This window comes from Ciona robusta, unplaced genomic scaffold (assembly GCF_009617815.1).
Source record: "Ciona robusta unplaced genomic scaffold, ASM961781v2 AP042737.1".
In the NCBI taxonomy this organism is placed as follows: Eukaryota; Metazoa; Chordata; class Ascidiacea; order Phlebobranchia; family Cionidae; genus Ciona; species Ciona robusta.
The window spans coordinates 70711-91063 of record NW_028323116.1 but is presented as its reverse complement, the minus strand read 5'-3'; the positions used below and the strand labels follow the sequence as shown (position 1 = coordinate 91063).

The 20353-nt window shown below is 35.4% G+C and overlaps 1 protein-coding gene and 1 long non-coding RNA gene across 2 annotated transcripts; one reads left to right on the top strand and one right to left on the bottom strand.

The window, feature by feature from the left end:
* Nucleotides 1-7152: 7152 nt before the first annotated feature.
* On the bottom strand, nt 7153-13308 carry LOC149724229 (uncharacterized). The gene is made up of 9 exons (XR_016386752.1): nt 13185-13308; nt 12919-13109; nt 9827-12772; nt 9590-9776; nt 9341-9422; nt 9082-9211; nt 8761-8926; nt 7962-8483; nt 7153-7883 (listed from the first exon to the last, which is right to left on the bottom strand). It is a non-coding gene; the product is annotated as an uncharacterized LOC149724229 (long non-coding RNA).
* On the top strand, nt 11659-13203 carry LOC149724230 (uncharacterized). The gene is made up of 4 exons (XM_089893254.1): nt 11659-11788; nt 11919-12127; nt 12523-12687; nt 12938-13203. The coding sequence occupies exons 1-4, from the start codon at nt 11684-11686 to the stop codon at nt 12975-12977; spliced, it is 519 nt and encodes a 172-aa protein (XP_089749380.1). The 5' UTR covers nt 11659-11683; the 3' UTR covers nt 12978-13203.
* Nucleotides 13309-20353: the final 7045 nt, after the last annotated feature.

The following is a 20353-nucleotide window of genomic DNA, read 5'->3' as shown; positions in this document are numbered from 1 at the left end:
ATAACCCAAAAATATAAACAACATCAAACTATAATAACCAAAAAATATAAGCAATCACAAAATATAAGCAACCAAAAACTATAAACATCCAAAAAAAGATATACTGGTTAGTATAGTAGGGTGGGGCAAGATGGGACACATTTTCATTCCATCCTCTCGTACCATTTGGTAGTAAACAAAGAACAGTCAAAGAATTATAAACCGTTTTGTATTGTTTAAAAAAACTGTCAGGATATTTTGTGTTAATGGTGTCCCATCTTTCCCCACCCTACTATATATACTTAATTTTTGCAATGAAACTCTTTAAAACAATTGTTACTTGATTTGAGACACAGACACACATGGCATTTACTACAGTATATTTGGGAATAACCAGATTTACATAGTCTGCATCTCCCTCTTTGAGATCGAGGTTCTGGCCAGTGAGAAATTTGGTCAAAACGAAGAATTTCTTTAGGCGTCGGTGTGAAAGGCTTTTTTCCTGGAAGGGTATCATTTTCTAGCTTTCGTTTGTTTGAAGGCCTTCCACGTGTTGGTGTTGAACAGCTGTTTCGGTACAGCAAATTGTCGGATATGTCAACAACAAAGTTTAGGAGGGTCCTTTGTGATTTTTTTGAAATAGACATTTCATTACAATGTCGTCTGTACAACAACCAAGCATTAACTTTTGCTATGTCTATGCAGTGCCAGAAAATTTTAATGTACCATCTTCTTGTTTTTACTTCTGTTCGATACAGAGATATGAGCATATCTGCAAGGTCAACACCACCCATGCCTTTGTTGTACATTGTAATTATTTGTGGACATTGGATTGGAACCTTCTCCTTTATTTCTGAACTCCATCGGTCTATGGTGCTCATCGGTTCTATGCCAACAAAGTTTGACCCAATGTGAACTGCATTGTTGTCGTACCATTTCGTTACTAGTATGCCGGAGTTGAAATCAGATCTAAAGTCTACTGCACCTCTTCCATTCTTCTTTAGATCTTCATTCCCACGTATAGTGCCACACGCATTTATTCCTATTTCTTTTAAGTATATAAGGAGATCCAGGGTGGTAAACCAATTGTCAAAAAATAGCTGGTGATTTTGTTTCACAGGAAGATGTTGACATAACTTCACAACAGTTTGTGCTGATTTCTGTAGATGAGTTGCATCATCACTTAGTGCAAGTTGTTTAGAATCTTTTCCTCCATAAATGTAAAAATCATACATAAATCCTGAAGAACCAGCTCTGACCATATTCTTAAACCCCCATTTTACTGGCTTCTTTGGATTATACTGTCGAATTTTGCTGTACTTAGTTTTAGCAGGAATTATTTGTTCATCAACTGAGTGGCTTTGTTCTGGTTGAATTTTGATGCATTCGTTCCTGACTGCATCCAAGACTGGTTGTATTTTAAAAAGTTTGTTTGGGTTGTCAGAATCAAAGGTGGAGTTATCAACAAAGTGCAAAAAGCGGCGTAGTTTCTGATATCGCTTCAATGATATAGAATCTGCAATTGGTGGGAATCTCATTTCTTTGGACCAATACATTAAATATGAAGGCAGATGCAAAATGCTCATTTTGATTTGAATTGCAATGAACATACAAATTTCGCTGTAATTGATGTTGATACTGACACCTATCTTTTGTGTGCTATATAAATTTGTTTGTTCTACTATAGTTCGTATTAAGCTTTCAGGAAAAAATTGCATGAAATAGGTGATCGGTGAATGGATCGAATCTATATTGTCCTTTTGAAGCTGAAAATTACTATCGGTAACAGGAATATTTCTTTTTCTCCACCTATAAACATGTTTTTTCTTATGCTCACTCTCCACTTTATCTGGTACACTGATGTTCATAACTGTATCCTGAAAACTTTCCTGCACAGTATTATCAGTCTCATCCTCACTAGAAGAACCAATGTCTTCGACATCTGACACATCTCCACTTAAAATCAACTGAAGTGCATCATTTACTGTGTATTTATCCTGTACACTATTTAAATTAGACATTCTAATACCTTAATGTGCCTTATTAATGGTAACATGATTAAATTTGAGCTGGATGCAACTTAAAACAATTCAACTATCATCTATTCTTCTGTCATTAAACACTACTGAAATTCATTTAAAAATATCTCCCTTATTGGACAATGTTGCGGATTTGCAACAAATTATTTAACTGTTCGTGTATACGTAATTTAACCAACCTAACCCTAAAATAATACTACAAAACAAATATAGGAGTGTTATTTGTTCATAATATAAACTTTAACAGCAAAAAAACTAACGTTAAAACCCTATGGTGTCAATTTCAAAACCCATGATTTTGCGGTTCCCACTTTAACCCTACCGGCGAGCCGGGATCATAGAAACATTAAATATTCAAATCTGCAAGTCATCATTAATTCTGACAAAATTCTTAACTCGAAATTCTTAGCGGTCTGCGACAAGGTGTGGTATGATTTCTGGTTAAGAATTTTCTTGTGTAACAGGGTGTGTCGTGCTAAATGTTAATGTATTGTTATTGGGAAAAGTTAACAGTTTTCACGTGTGACAGGGTGTGTTATTCTAAATGTTAAGAATTTTCTCGTGTGGCAGGGTGTGTCGTGCTAAATGTTAATGTTTTGTTATTGGGAAAAGTTAACAGTTTTCTCGTGTGACAGGGTGTGTTATTCTAAATGTTGAGAATTTCTTCCTGTGACAGGGTGTGTCGTGCTAAATGTTAATGTTTTGTTTTTAGGAAAAGTTAACAGTTTTCACGTGTGACAGGGTGTGTTATTCTAAATGTTGAGAATTTTCTCGTGTGGCAGGGTGTGTCGTGCTAAATGTTAATGTTTTGTTTTTGGGAAAAGTTAACAGTTTTCACGTGTGACAGGGTGTGTTATTCTAAATGTTGAGAATTTTCTCGTGTGGCAGGGTGTGTCGTGCTAAATGTTAATGTTTTGTTATTGGGAAAAGTTAACAGTTTTCTCGTGTGACAGGGTGTGTTATTCTAAATGTTGAGAATTTCTTCCTGTGACAGGGTGTGTCGTGCTAAATGTTAATGTTTTGTTTTTAGGAAAAGTTAACAGTTTTCACGTGTGACAGGGTGTGTTATTCTAAATGTTGAGAATTTTCTCGTGTGGCAGGGTGTGTCGTGCTAAATGTTAATGTTTTGTTTTTGGGAAAAGTTAACAGTTTTCACGTGTGACAGGGTGTGTTATTCTAAATGTTGAGAATTTTCTCGTGTGGCAGGGTGTGTCGTGCTAAATGTTAATGTTTTGTTATTGGGAAAAGTTAACAGTTTTCTCGTGTGACAGGGTGTGTTATTCTAAATGTTGAGAATTTTCTCGTGTGGCAGGGTGTGTCGTGCTAAATGTTAATGTTTTGTTTTTGGGAAAAGTTAACAGTTTTTACGTGTGACAGGGTGTGTTATTCTAAATGTTGAGAATTTTCTCGTGTGGCAGGGTGTGTCGTGCTAAATGTTAATGTTTTGTTTTTGGGAAAAGTTTTCTCGTGTGACAGGGTGTGTTATTCTAAATGTTGAGAATTTCTTCGTGTGACAGGTTGTGTCGTGCTAAATGTTAATGTTTTGTTTTTAGGAAAAGTTAACAGTTTTCTCGTGTGACAGGGTGTGTTATTCTAAATGTTGAGAATTTTCTCGTGTGGCAGGGTGTGTCGTGCTAAATGTTAATGTTTTGTTATTGGGAAAAGTTAACAGTTTTCACGTGTGACAGGGTGTGTTATTCTAAATGTTAAGAATTTTCTCGTGTGGCAGGGTGTGTCGTGCTAAATGTTAATGTTTTGTTATTGGGAAAAGTTAACAGTTTTCTCGTGTGACAGGGTGTGTTATTCTAAATGTTGAGAATTTTCTCGTGTGGCAGGGTGTGTCGTGCTAAATGTTAAGATTTTTTTTTTGGAAAATTTAAGAGTTTTCACGTGTGACAAGGTGTGTTATTCTAAATGTTGAGAATTTTCTCGTGTGGCAGGGTGTGTCATGCTATATGTTAAGATTTTATTATTGGGAAAAGTTAAGAATTTTCTTGTGTGATAGGTTGTGTCGTGTTAAATGTTAAGATTTCGTTCCAACTTTTTGATATAGAAATTGACTGCATTTTAGATGGAAAATAGATTTGATTTTCGATTTAGTAACGTAGCATTTTTTAGCAGTTCAAACAACCCCAACAAACCCTACTCCAACACCAGCAATCCCAAACCGTAAGTCTTTGGTTTCCAAATTGTGTTACTTTGTAATTGCGGACTATTGTTAATCATTTTTATTTTTTGTAGAACACAAAAGAACAAGAAAGTAAGTATAAGTTTTAAACAATTCTTTTTTGTTTGTATGTTAGTGGCAATAGTTTTATATATATATATATATAATTTAATTTTTTCAGATATATCGGCAAAAGCCGATTTGAGTTTTTGCAACGGTAAGTGATAATGATGTTTTTGTTATAACTTATAATATTTAAACATTTAAACTGTCTTAACTTTTATAGTAAAGGAGTTATTCCGGAAGGAAAAAAGTAAGTATAATTTATATCTACAGTGTTTAACTAAATTGCAATTGTTGTACTCATAGGCGCTGAATGCGGGCCTGCAAGGCCTGCGCGCAGGCCCTCACAAATACCAGGGTACTCTCGCAGGCCCTGGAATTTTAATGCGTGCGTCATGTTTATTGCCTTTCTTACGCAAACTTATAGATCATATTCGCGCAGATAATACTAGAATAACTCCATAGGATTATTGATATTTCCATTAAAGTATTAAAATAATAAAAATCCAGCGTTTATAAATGTTCCAGACCGCAGTTCTAACGGAGACGTCAGTCAAGGTACGTTTCGGTTGCCTGGCAACTTATCGTGCGATAAAAGCATTTGTGTCTGTGACGTAAAAACATTCGGTTCTTGGTAGTTTCAGAATTTTTACAAGGTTAAAATAAATTCGACTTAATGTTTGGTTTAATAAATATTTCAACATGTCCAGTAATCACATTTCAAGTAACCCACCGGATTTTCAATAGAATTATCCCGCCGTCCAAAATTGCCGTCACAATAAAACATCATATACTTATATCGCAGTTTAATCTAGTTTCGACGTCATGTATAAGAGATTGTCATGTAGCCAGAACCCAAAAAAGGGGTCGGTCTAAAACCTGTCGTCATATTTAAATACTGCGTTATCAGGATCGTTTATCAGTATCGGCGTATCGTTAAGCCCACTGGCGTCGATTTATATGGTGCAGGGTATGCAGGCCTACCCTGACAATTTTGCAGGGGTTGCAGCAACCCCTGGATTTTCAAATTATTAAAGGAAATTATTCTTAAATTCTTCTTAAATAAATATATTTAACTTTATCAAACAATTACTTTATAGTAGTTACGCAACACCTTCATTTTCCCAACGCATAAACTAGCCGTTTTTGTACCCTGCGCGGTTACCTATAACGGCTGCGTGTTACGTCAGACAAGTGTTTACGTCACATTGATAATCGCAAAATCGCCAATTGTTACAGTAACAATTATATTATTGTGTGAGAATGTAATGTTTACTTGTCATTTCTACATTTTAAATTTTGTCTAACGTCTACTTCCAAAGCTGCTTTTCTCCCGAAGGCAATTCGAATTAAACTTAAAACACGCGGACCAGGAGAAAATTAAACTAAAGGAATAGGTGTTCTTTTTCTAAGACGCGCACATGCCATGAATCCCTAACAACAGTTGCGTGTAAAATCAATGTAATTTGGCTGTTAAACGTGCGAAAATGAACTACCTAAATCGGGTCGGTCACTGCTTTATATTTATATATGATATTTTCTTCAGCCAAGCAACATGTTTGTTACGAAATAGTAAGGATTCACGCGTGGATTCATTACGACATAATGACAATTTACACGTCGATTATTGCAACATAATAGCAATTCACACATTCATTAATTAGCCTACATGTGAAACGTTATTCTCGCTCGCAAACCTTATCCTGTTAAGTTCGTCTGTTAAAAGGGAGATCGTGGCGGTGCCGGTAATGCTCCTTTGATCGGTGATAGGCGAACGCAGCTTTGATCGTGTGTTGTACAACATGATTGACGCATGTTTAATTAATTTTTTTGTTTTCTCGACTTTTGTTAAAATGATTTTTTTAAACTTCATTGCGCCCGTCAACCAACACAAAATTGTTACGTGTTCAATTGTGATGCGAACAACTTTTAGTTTTATGTTGCGCAATTACGAGTTTTAAAGTCAAATGTTGCATTATAACCAATATTGTGACGCAGAGAATTAACGTAAGATATTGCGCAATGCTGCACCTGTCAGTTGAATAATGTTACGTCATACGCGGTATTGTGATGTGGTCCATTATCGCAACGGGTTACAGCATAGAGATACTAATATATAACACTAGAGGAGGCACCGCCATTCAAAGGGCCGCGGAACTGTGTTGCAAATTGAAGCCTAATTTGCCATGCAAGTTATGTTGCCAGATGAAAAAAAAAAAACTATTTTTTTTTGTATTTGGTAAAAACTTTGATTCAATAAGTGGTAGCATACGTTAGTAAAATGTTAAAAATTGTTTGAAACTTTTTTTTCGTTACATCACAATTATATAGAGAAATACACGCATGCAGCATTTAACGGTGTGTATTTTTGGTCAACACTAATAGTGTAACAGTTACTAAGCCAACAATTTAACTGTAATGAATAAAGATTGAATATTAAACAATGCTGTATAGTGAAAATAAATGTATGGCTGTAATGGAATGTACTTTCCCTTCATTCCAATCGTGATCATAAACAATTACCCCGTTTTGTGTATGCCAGTTGAAGCAATTAACCCATGCCATAAACTGTTTATTATTTTGTGACACATGTTTTCCGTTATATATACCTTGTTTTTTTTTGTATTTGGAGACAGTACGGACGAAGTAGTTCCTGTGCTGTTTTCACTTTTGTCTCAAGCTTCGTACAATAAACTGAGCTAGCTTACAATGCAATACAATGTCTTACAATCATGATTTGTGGAGTCGGATAGAATGTATGTTGGGGGAAAACAGCGATATTCACATAGTATTACACCCCCACAACATTATTAGTACAATTTTTACAAATTATTTTTTAAATTCAAGTAAAGAAGTGTAGTAAACACTAGTGTCAGAATTAGTGTGAGTTCTCTAGACCACATATTATGATATGAATAAAAAGCAAGTTGTATTAAGCGAAAGTGTTGATAGCAAACAAAAAAGAAATAACAAAGAAAGATTAGTTTTTAGAATGTACAGAAAAAATTATATTTTTTAAGATTTCCACATGCAAAACCGGAGCTTGTTAAGAAATGGGTGATGGCAATAAAAAGAGAAGGATTTAAACCAAGCAAATTTTCATATATTTGTTCGAATCATTTTAAAAAAGAAGACTATCGGAGTGGATTTTCAATTAGAAAAAGACTTAAAGATGAAGCAGTTCCATCCATATTTAATTTTCCTGAAAGACTGCAAACGGTAAAAGTATTTCATTTTAAAATCTAATCATAATGATTCCAGTTTTTGTCAGAGTTAGTTCACACGTACATTTAATTTATCAGGCAGTGAAAAAAAGAAAAGAACCTATGATTCGTAACAGACATTCAGTAAGTTCTCAGCGAGTGATGATGACACCGAATTGCAGTAATTTTCTTCTAGACCATAATTACACTTTAAGCCCAAGAAAAAAAAATAGCAAAATTAAAGAACGACTGGTTATAAAAAACAGACAGAACAAAATTTTGAAAATTCAAGCAAACAGATCTAAATTTAAAATAAGAAAAATGACCCTACTGCTCAAGCTGGCAAAAGAAAAAACACAACTTAATGACCAAGGACTTTCAATTTTAGATGCATGCTTTGGAGATACAGAATTAGATTTGTTCAAAGTACACCTGTCCAAAAAAAACATAAAAAGTTAGTCTATCCAGAAACAGTAAAAAAATTTGCTATGACACTCCACACATACTCACCAAAGGCATACAATTACATGCGGAGGTTTTTGACTTTGCCTCATCAACGAACATTGACTAAGTGGCTGAGTGTAGTGCAAGGGAATCCTGGAATAACTCAAGAAGCAGTACAATCAATTAAACAAAAGGAATCAAAACTGGATTACAAATTATATTACTCACTTATATTAGATGAAATGTCAATTAAAAAACAGGTTGAATGGGATGGTGACCATTATACTGGGTTCGTGAACTTGGGAAACAATTTAGATGATGATGCTTTACCAGTAGCAAAAAATGCCCTTGTATTCATGTTGGTACCTTTGAACGCTAACTGGAAAATACCAATAGCCTATTTCCTTACAGATGGCTTATCGGGTCAATTGCTTGCAGATATGCTCAGCAAGATTTTGTCATATCTCCACCACCATGATATTAATGTTTGTTCTATTACATGCGATGGCTGTGGGACTAATCAGAGCATGCTAAAATGTTTAGGTGTCCCGCTTCTCTATCCAGTAAACAAGTGTTCCTTTCCACATCCTGAAAATCAAAACACAAAAATTCATGTTATGCTGGATAACTGTCACTTGTTTAAGTTACTGCGAAATTTGTTGGCACAAAAAAAAGTTATATATAACAAAATGACCAATTCCTACATCAAATGGGAATACATAGAAAAGTTACACTCCTTACAAAGCACAGAAGGTCTAAGGTTGGCAAATAAATTGAAAAGAAACCATATTGAATACGCAACACAGAAAATGAAGGTAAATCTGGCAGTTCAAACATTTAGTGCCTCTACAGCAAATGCTCTTACTTGTTTACGAGAACTTGGGTACAAGGATTTTGATGGATCAGAAGAAACTGCAAAATTTATTTTGCTCATAGATCGCCTGTTTGACATGTTTAACTCAAAAAACCCGTATGGAAAAGGATACAAAGCTCCACTAAGTCAGTCAAACAAGTTGAAATGTTTTTACTTCCTGTCAGAAGCAGAAGAATACCTTACTAATCTATATTGTGATGGTCAACCACTTTACATGAGTAAAAGAAAAATTCCTATTGTTGGCTACCTAATAAACATAAAAAGTATTCAGTCTATGTACCATCTATTAATTGAAAAAGAAAAAGCACTTACCTATTTACTGACATACAAATTTAGTCAAGATTTTCTTGAGCTTTTTTTTGGAGCTGTTCGTGGGAGCAATGGCTGGAATAACAACCCAACATGCAGGCAGTTTAAATCCGCATATAGAAGGCTTTTAAACCTGCATGATCAAATTGCTGTAACAAGAGGTAACTGTATGCAAGATCCATCAAATAATGCAGATATTCTTGCAATTACAACAACAGTAGAAAAAACGACAAGTGAAATGGAAACTACAAGAAAATACAACCTTGATGCCCCATTAGTAGATCCAACGATAAATGACCACAGCTATTTTCCAGTATTTTCTTCCTCTTCAACATTGTTGACACCTATGGTTAATTCTGTGGTAACATACATTGCTGGCTTTTTTGCTAGAAAGCTAGTTGCAACATTGTTATGTAACTATTGCATAAATGGTCTCTATACAACCCAGCCACCAAGTTATGATCAGCGATACATTTTGATAAAAATTAAAGACAATGGTGGACTGACTTACCCATCACTGGATTTAATAAAAGTGTGTGCAACCACAGAGAAGGTATTTCGCCGTTACCTAGCAGTTACAAACAGACCAACGAACAGAAAAGGAATACACACTGCTATTTCAATTAATGTATTGGAACATTTATCCTGTGACCGACATCTGTTTCAACAGTTAGGTGACCATCAATTTGATACAGAGCCTACAGACAATCATCAGATTAAACTGATAAAATCAATTATAAAGTCATACCTTCTAATCCGGCTTCATCATGAAGGTAAAATGTATACTACCAAAGTGAGGGGAGAATTTAAAAGACAAAAATTGAATAAAATAGTTTTATTCAATAATCAGTAAATGTTTGTTCCCTTTTTTTTAATTTCTTGGTGCTTTTAAGTTTCTTTTCCTTTAACATTAATCCCCCCAAATTTTTTTTTATCAAATTTCTTTTCCGTTTTTCTTGGTTATACACATTGTTTTGATTTAAGTTATTTAACAAAATAAACCTGAAGAAAAGGTTTTCACAAACGTTCAGATACTGAATTCAAGCCTGCCACACAGATTTTCTACAGCACTATAGCCACATAAAATATCTGAAGCTATACAACTTTACCAGAAAAAATCAATCTCTATAATGATGAACGGCTAACTCAACTGGCATAATAAAATGCGTAATATGACTAAATGCGATACGTGCTAATGTACTAAACGTCAAACAGTGTATTTCCGTTTGGAAATTTACCTGAAAAAAAATTATTCAAAATTATCCCTAACTTCCGTATAGCCAGTAAGAGCATTTTGCCATGCTAATGGCGGATTCGCGTCGGTTCAATTTACAACACGTTTTTGGCGGCATGCCTCCTCTAGTGGTATATTAGTATCTCTATGGGTTACAGTGCGTTTGTATAATCAACGTATTGGCAATTATATGATGATATTTACATGTCATATTGTAAGTTTTTTAAACACTTACCCGCAATCAACTGCCAGACTTATGTCATACCTTTTCTATTGAATGCCGCACACGTTATATGCGTGGTTTTACTTGTTCTACATATACCTACTTTCAGCTAACATAGTGTAATGTCGCAACCCCTACGTTTTTATAAAATCGACGCCACTGGTTAAGCCTACAGTTGTTAATACATTCTTGAAGTAATAAAGTCGATCTTTACCAAAGTTTTCCTCAACCACGCATAATCCTTTGTTACGATATAGTGGCGATTCACACTTTGATTATTTGCGTCATAATAGCATTTGATGCGTCGATTATTGACGTCACAATGCCAATTGACGCGTTCATTATCAGCATTCCAGGAGATAACAAACTGAATGTTCTACGAATCTACGTTCACGGTGGAGACTGTTTTAACCCAAATTCACGTAAACACATGCGTTAGTTTTCTACTTGAAACAGATTGCAACGAAATACATAGCTAGCGCCATTATATACAATTTCCCTCTGTTGTACCACGACCGTATTAGAACTAAATAACATATACATAATACATTAATACAATAGTGACAAATGGTCTGTATTAAACACAATTTAAAATTAACTGTCTTATCATTTAAATCTTTTTTGCATGGCGGATGCCGTTGGGTTTAATTTTCTACTTACAGTCAGCTGCCAACGTAATAAAAGAGAACGAAATGTCCTTGCGTATATTACAGAACTCACGCCTCTCGTGAAAGTTAAATCAAACGTAATGGTTAATCCACGAAACAGCCAAACACTTAAAAACGATTTACAAACGTTTTTAAGAAAACGATTTACAAACGTTTTAATAAAAACGATTTACAAACGTTTTTAATAAAGCGATTTACAAACGTTTTATACAAAGACCCCACAAACACAAGATTTATAAAAAAAATGACATGTAATGTTCAACAGCAGCACAAAACTTTCGTGATGTTATATTTATATTGGATGGCGACTCAGTATTTTAAGCTCGTTGTCTAATAGCGATCGGCGGGAATTACTTTATTTCTTTTGTTTTAAAACTGCACGGACGATTCTATAGCTTGAAATATAGCTTAAAAGACACAAACAGTTTGCCAACAGTGCATTTTGTTGTTGTTGTTGGTGGCTAAAATATTATTGGTACTATGACGCAAATATTTGGCATACCCTGGCATTTTAAAAGTTCTCCGCCTATGGTTGTACTAAATGTAATTGTGTATTTTTCTTTCAGATGGATTCCCAAACATATAGTAAGTTATTTTTGCAGACATGGAAAGAAATTGTTAAACCTTAATTTGTTGTATATTTTATAACAATTTTTTTTTTATGGTCAAGTACCTCAATTCATGTAAATACTTATATCTCGTTTTTGTACTGCAGTGGAATAAAGGACCTCCAAAACGAGCAGCAGGCGTAGGCTCTGCTCCAGGGCCTCTGCTGCCCGCCGCTCCAGGGCCTCTGCCACCCGCTGCCCCAGAGCCTCTGCTGCCAGCCGCTCCAGGGCCTCTGCTACCCGTCGCTCCAGGGCCTGTGCCACCCGCTGCCCCAGAGCCTCTGCTGCCCGCCGTTTTCTGCTTTCGCTACTGCACGTAAGCCAGATAAAACTGCCTTTTTTCTGTCTCCAACACCATTATCTGTTTTTTTGACTCATCTTTCCCACGCCTGTTCTCGATGAAAGTCACATAGAAGAACTTTGCAATCTGGTGTAAAATTTCTTCAGCATTATAACCTTATTCGGTTCAAAAAACAACAGTGATTAACATTAGTTTATTAGATATTTTCTAGGATGAAAACTAAGTCAAAGTATTAAACAACTTTTTCCAAGACATAAATTTCATACAATGGTTTATAAATATAAACTAGTATCCCAGTTCTGGGTATATAGGATATTATTTTAACTGTAAGTAAATAAGGTTTAAAAATTTTAAAATTCAGTACTACACTAGTATACCTTGGAAAGTATCTTCCACTGCATTTATTTCAGCTTCACATTTGTCTGTCATGAAAAATTATGGATTCCAGCCAGGTGTCCAGATCTTTATCATTTCAAGGGCCTCTGTGATGTCAGATTGACGCTCATTTTGTGTCACAAAACATGCAACAACTTGATAATTGACATTGGTCTTTATGCACAAGAAGAACAATGGCAGTGCGTACTTTGATGTCTTATAATTTGCATCCAGAAGACAAATATCTTGGCCATAACGTAGCAAAAGTCTTTTTTGCCATGCTGTCTGGTATATAAACAACAATGTTTGTTTTGAATCGAAATCGAAATCTAAAAATACGAACATTAAGTTTGAGATGTATACGTAACAACATATATATAAATATAAAATATATGTTATATATAATTTATCAGTTTACAAACATTGCCTACCATTTTTTTCTTTTTTCAGGAAAACAAACTTGGTGAGGGTTTCTGTTTCAAAATCTTGAATGGCAACAGTAGCTTCCTGGAAAGTCTTAAACTTCAAGATTTGACCAGATTTGTCGTTGTGTGAAGTTTTTTTCACCAAAGTATGATCCTTTACAGTTAAAACAGATGAAGAAGCATCTCCTGCATCTTTCCTAAATAAGAAGTGACATTGTGAAACTAAATTTCACATTAATTTTAAAGGAAACCTAAAAAATATCGGAACTTACATTTTGAGCAAATGAGTATTTGGTTGAATTCTTATCTTCAAAGTAAAATCAGTTCCTTCTTTCAGTAAAATCAATTTTAATATTACTATGTAATTTTTTCTTAACTGAAAAACGTAGAAATCTGAATTAGTTATAGAGAGTAATGCATAAACATTCTCATTCTGTCACTTTTGAAATACGGAGAAAATTCTTAACTTTTCCCAAAAACAAAATATTAACGTTTAGCAAGACACACCCTGTCACAGGAGAAAACTCTTAACTTTTCCCAAAAACAAAATCTTAACATTTAGCACGACACACCCTGCCACACGAGAAAATTTTCAACATTTAGAATGACACACCCTGTCACACGAGAAAACTTTTAACTTTTCCCAATAATAAAATCTTAACATTTAGCACGACACACCCTGCTACACGAGAAAATTCTCAACATTTAGAATAACACACCCTGTCACACGAGAAAACTGTTAACTTTTCCTAAAAACAAAACATTAACATTTAGCACGACACAACCTGTCACACGAAGAAATTCTCAACATTTAGAATGACACACCCTGTCACACGAGAAAACTTTTAACTTTTCCCAATAACAAAACATTAACATTTAGCACGACACACCCTGCCACACGAGAAAATTCTCGACATTTAGAATAACACACCCTGTCACACGTGAAAACTGTTAACTTTTCCCAATAACAATACATTAACATTTAGCACGACACACCCTGTTACACAAGAAAATTCTTAACTAGAAATCATACCACACCTTGTCGCAGACCGCTAAGAATTTCGAGTTAAGAATTTTGTCAGAATTAATGATGACTTGCAGATTTGAATATTTAATGTTTCTATGATCCCGGCTCGCCGGTAGGGTTAAAGTGGGAACCTGATTTTACATGCAAAAATTCCACCATATTTAGAGGGTTGCTAGGGAAACATAGAAATAATCTAGTTGTTTAGGTTCAGTTTGGTTTGATCACATAGACATAGTAAATACATCAAAACATTTAGAGGGGACAGTTTCACTGTAATTAAAAATATACAGACCGAATTTACAACTGTTGCAAATTCGCAACATTGCCAAATAAAGGGTTAAGATCTAAAAATAATACAACTTATCGCATAAAATTCTTTTTTTCGTGTTGTATTTTGACCAGGTTGGGCCCTCATAAGAACGCGCATCTCCAATGTCGACAAAGGAGAGAGGTGATATACTCTCTCTCTTTCGGGGGTCGTTCCCGTTTACTATTGTAGTCAATTAAGTCGATAACGTTTTATGTAGTTTTTCTTCTTCTTTGACCTAATTTAAAGTTATAGTGTAAAACAACCATTTTCTAAATGTATATATATATTTCTAACAAACCGTTTGTTTAAAGTTTTTAATTAATTTTTCGTAAAAATAATTCAAGCGTAACGTAAAATTAATTCAAGTTGTAGCGTAAAATTAATTCAAGTCGTAACGTAAAAATAATTCAAGTCGTAACGTAAAATCAATTCAAGTCGTAACGTAAAATTAATTCAAGTTGTAGCGTAAAAATAATTCAAGTTGTAACGTAAAATTAATTCATGTTGTAACGTAAAATTAATTCAAGTCGTAACGTAAAATTAATTCAAGTTGCAGGCTAAAATTGTTTTTTTGTGAGATTAAGATCTAAAAATAATACAACTTGTGATACAAAAATAATCTAACTTATCGCATAAAATTCTTTTTTTCGTGTTGTATTTTGACCAGGTTGGGTCCCCATAAGAACGCGCATCTCCAATGTCGACAAAGGAGAGAGGTGATATACTCTCTCTCTTTCCGAAGTCGTTCCCGTTTACTATTGTAGTCAATTGAGTCGATAACGTTTTATGTAGTTTTTCTTCTTTTTTGACCTAATTTAAAGTTATAGTGTAAAACAACCATTTTCTAATGTATATATATATTTTTTTAACAAACCGTTTGTTTAAAGTTTTGACTTAATTTTTTAAATAATTAAAATAATTAAAAAAAGAAGTGGTAAACTGTAAGCGTTAACCTACTAAATAACTAAACTGGCATAATAAACTTGAATAGTTGGTGTAGTTTTCAAAATAAACAGTTAAAACCTTCCAAAAATACTATGCGCCTATCTTTTACAATGGAGATGAAAGGAAATGGGGACGGAGTTGGCGGTCACGTGAATAGAAAAAAGATTACCGGTTTTGGGCAGTTGCGCGTTCTACTCTTTTTTATTTCTGTGAGTACAATCATAACATTTTTACACTATCCCCCTCGTAAACCAAGTACAATCATAACATTTTACACTACTTACAAGTCACTACCCACCCCCTCCGATACCGAATACAATAATAACATTTAACACTTTCGGTTCGTCGTGTATGTAGTGTAGGGAAGGACGGGACCGATGAGACAATTTTCATACTTTTTGGTATATAGGCTGCGTTTAATCCAGCTGGTTTGTTATGAATATGAGCATAGCGGTTCCGAAACAACTTTTATTTTAAAAATATTCAGTTCATTAACTCTTCTAAACCACTGGAACTCTTCAGCATCTTTCTTGAAAACGACACTCTAGATTTCCCCATTCATCCTTCTTCTTTAAAACTTTTCCTGTGTATAGAACAGTTGCCTTTTCCTGGTGAAAATTCTACAACAATATAATTTCCTACTTCTGTTTTTTTCTCACTCACTACATCCTCTATCAGAACATCACATCTATTTACTTCTGTTTTTTTATACACTCACTACATTCTCTATCTACACCACATCTATTTCTAAATCTCTCATAACCTAACTAAAGAGTAATATTAAATTATAGTTTGTAGTAAATTTATGCAAGATTGTGTAACCTTATAACCTATTTAACCAAACACAGACTTAACCTTATAACCTATAACCAAACACAGACTTAAATATAAAATTATAGTTTGTAGTAAATTTATACAAGATTGTAACCTTAACTGTTCAAACACTTCTAAAACATTGGCTGTGTTTTTGAGGAACTTTTGTGGCGGATTTAGTTGCTAAAGAATATTTTTCTTGTGGCGGATTTAGTTGCTAAAGAATATTGTTCGAAAAATATTAAGAGTCGCTTATGGGTCCCAGGCTCATCGCTGCTACCATTGTGGGCGTATGTATCCTTAGCCAAGATACATAACGGCAAATTGTGGGCGTATGTATCCTTGGGCAAGATACCTAACGGCAATTGCTCCAACCCAGTGGTCACTAATGGGTTGTCTAAATTATCAGCCATACATAAAAATAACCATACATAAAAAATAATTACTCACAAAGTAACAATACATGGAACTCGTAAGCTGGCACGAGGTGTTAAACCCAAAAATGAAGCGTTAGATGCAATATTTTCCACAATGTTGCTGCTAGCGCGCCAAGGTCTTGCCGTTCGTGGCCACACGGACGAACGTTTAAACTTGCATGCAGTCATGGAACTCATTAAAAAATATAATTTAAGTATTAGTCGTTGGTTGAATCAATCCAGCTTCACTTGGTTTAGTCACGGAATAACAAACGAAATACTGGACACACCGGAAAGTTCCGTTTTAAATGAAATAGTTAATCCAATCCAGTTTCACTTGGTTAAGTCACGGAATAACAAACGAAATACTGCACACACCGGAAAGTTCCGTTTTAAATGAAATAGTTAATCCAATTCAGCTTCACTTGGTTAAGTCACGGAATAACAAACGAAATACTGGACACACCGGAAAGTTCCGTTTTAAATGAAATAGTTAATCCAATCAAAAAGGCAAGTTAATCCAATCAAAAAGGCAAAATACTTTAGCATAATCGCTGACGAAACCACCGACCTATCAGTATCAATGCAACTGAGCCTTTGTATACGGTTTGTAAACCGTGACTTTACTGTTAATGAACATTTAGTGGACCTGGCAGTATGTCCATCAACAACTGTGGAAAGCCTACACCAGCTGCTCACCAAAGCAGTAATAATATCTTTGGGTTTGTCAGACTGTCGGGGCCAGGGTTACGACGACCTGGCAGTATGTCCATCAACAACTGTGGAAAGCCTACACCAGCTGCTCACCAAAGCAGTAATAATATCTTTGGGTTTGTCAGACTGTCGGGGCCAGGGTTACGACGGAGCGCAATCACGTCTGGTATAGTGTCAGGGGTACAGGCAAGGTTTACTAACACGCTATGTTGTTCGTTCACTGCATTGGGCTCCAATTAAACTTAGCAGTGTACAGGGCAGTTTAAAATATTTGAGACAGGGTACTCACGCCCTGTCAATTTTGGAAAATACTGTTAATTTCATTAACGCTTCGCCAAAGCGATTAAGCAACTTCCGGGAGCCTCGTCCGATGCCACTACTACTTCTTTGCGACCGGTATGTCCAACTGGGTAATGCGACTACCGGCGATTGATGCCTTATTGCCTTCCAAAGCAATTTTCGGTAGTTCTTGATTGGCTGGAGACGATTTCGACTACCGGCGATTGATGCCTTATTGCCTTCCAAAGCAATTTTCGGTAGTTCTTGATTGGCTGGAGACGATTTCTAGCGACACAACAATTGACCTTGTTACGCGAAACAAGGCATCCAGTCACCTGATGTCACTGGAAAAATTTGAAGTCTATTTCATGTTAAGAATTTTTCCAAAACTGCTCACCATCATCAAGCCGGTCCATGTGGCAATACAAAAGCGTGGGATTAGTATCGGTCAGGTTCGGTCATTAATATAACAACTTTTGATTAACCGCATTCGTGGAAGATCACCAGCAAGCAATCGATTTCTTTTTAGTCTCTGAAAGATCTGCTGCACAAACTAGTGGTGAAAAAGGCCAGCGCAGATATAAAAGGGGCCGAACCATGGATAGAAACCGAAATACCAAAGCTGCTAGAGAAAAGTACGAACTAGATGATATATACAATGCTGATGAAACCGGACTTTATTACCGAGCAACACCAGATGGTTCACTTGCAAAAGACTAGCTCGTAGGTTCCAAAAAAAGCCATGGACAGAGTGACAGTTCTGTGTTGTGCCAACATGTCTGGAACAGACAAACGAAAACTCTTGGTCATAGGAAAGAGTAAAAATCCCGCTGTTTTAAGGGTATTGATGCGGAGAAGCTTCCCGTTTCATATCGTGCAAATAAGAATGCGTGGATGACAGGAGAGTTGTTTACAAATGAACGCTTGTTTGGTAAAAGAGAATAAAAAAAAATTGCTTCTTATAACTGTTCTGCGCTCCCTCATCTGGAGCTGGCAAATATCAAGCTACAGTTCTTGCCCCTAACACGACTTCAGTAATTCAGCCGATGGATCAAGGGGTAATAAAAAACCAAGACGCTCTTAACGCAAAGAGCTAATCTTTATGATCGTCCGCTACATCGACGACGACCTTTTAGATCCAAATTCAACAGCCATGAACAACAGCTCAAAAATTTGGTCCAGAACTGTTTCCTACATGCAGGGTTTCGAGTGGTACACACGGAAGTGAATGAGAAGAGAGCTAATCTTTATGATCGTACGCTACATCGACGACGACCTTTTAGATCCAAATTCAACAGCCATGAACAACAGCTCAAAAATTTGGTCCAGAACTGTTTCCTACATGCAGGGTTTCGAGTGGTACACACGGAAGTGAATGAGAAGGCTACGACATTTGAAGCGTCTTTGGACGAAGTAGTAGGTGAGGAGGAATACAATTATTGACGACGGCATACAGTGCTGGGAGGAAGAGCTTGAAGAAAACTTGACCGAGAACATCGTGGCAAGGCTTTGCGAAATTAGTGAACAAGCAGGCAATGACCAAGAAGACGAAGATGACGAGACTGAACCTCATAACTCATAAGCAATACCTACACAGTGTGTTGCCTAAACGAACACACACGTCCACAGTGGTGGCAACATAGAGTTTTGATGACCGCTCCAACCACTGAACCACAATGCCAGTCCTATCAGTTAAAATACGGGGTCGCTGTTATTGGTTTGTTCGACGAATAAAGAGGGCAAAGCTGTAATGAATTTGTAAATTGAAGAACATTTGCCTCGTTTGATAAATATGATTGATGCCTATCTTATTAACCTTGTCACTAATAAATCTTTTATTTTCTAGGCAATTGTTAAAAATATGTTGTAATTTTATACACCGGCAGCAAAATGCCCCCTGTCAAGTTATAAAATGACTGGCTTCTTATAATGGTGTATGCATGCAATTTATGATTACTATGAAATTGTAAATTAGCGCATTCTAAGGGCAACGGAATCCATAATGAATACAACAATATGCTGTTTCTTTGCTGCTAGATTGCACACATTCATATAAAATAAAAAATATATAATACAGTACTAATACTGCTAATGTAAATCTATTTTAATTTGGAGTCCAATCTTCCCCCACATTGTAATTGTGTATGTTTTCATTGCCAAACTTTAAAATATTTGCTTTTAATTTAGTAATTTATACCTCAGGGGGTTTTCAACTACAAGATACTGATATAATAAAAATATATATTATTTTGAAAATAAATTTGAAACTTGGTCATTTACACTTGGTGATTTAGTACAATGGGGGAAGATAGGACACTTAAGCACGCTCTTGTTTCTTTCATGCGACGGCCTGTTATTTTTCACGCCTCATCATGTGTTTCACGGATTCTGCACAAAAAAAGGGAAGTTAGGGAATATGCGGGAAGTAATTATCTTGGATTCAATTAAAAACGGCAAACAGAGTACCATAGTGTATGATTTTTTTGGAATAATAATTTGCAGTCTCTCCCAGTCTCATGAAGTGGAAAATTACAAAAGTATAACGGTTCAGTAAAGTTATTGAAACAAAACCACACTCCTATAAATGGTTAAAATTTATATTTCTTTGACATTTTGTGTGCCTGTATAATAGTAATTCGGGTTAAAATATTGTAATGTGAACAGAACAGCATTAAATATTTTAAAAGGTACAAGATTCTCCTTAAAATTATCAGCATACTGATATACAAAGATAAAAAATATCGCTATGTGTTGTATCATTTTCCATGTGTGTTGGTTTGCCTAGGGCAGACCGTTATCGGTGTAATTTCTACAATGCAGCGGTGCAAGGAAAAAAACATTCCAAGCAGTTATACGAACGCTACGTTTCGAAAACAAGAAAGAGACGAAATGCGATTAGCTAGACACTTAATAGGAAGTTATTAAAACGCTTTTTGT

Bases quoted from the DNA above. Each gene is read 5' to 3' on its own strand.
- LOC149724230 (XM_089893254.1), top strand. From the start codon at position 11,684: ATGACGCAAATATTTGGCATACCCTGGCATTTTAAAAGTTCTCCGCCT. The intron at 12,128-12,522 runs GTAAGCCAGATA...CATTTATTTCAG, and splicing joins TTCTGCTTTCGCTACTGCAC to CTTCACATTTGTCTGTCATG. The intron at 12,688-12,937 runs GTGCGTACTTTG...TTCTTTTTTCAG, and splicing joins GCACAAGAAGAACAATGGCA to GAAAACAAACTTGGTGAGGG.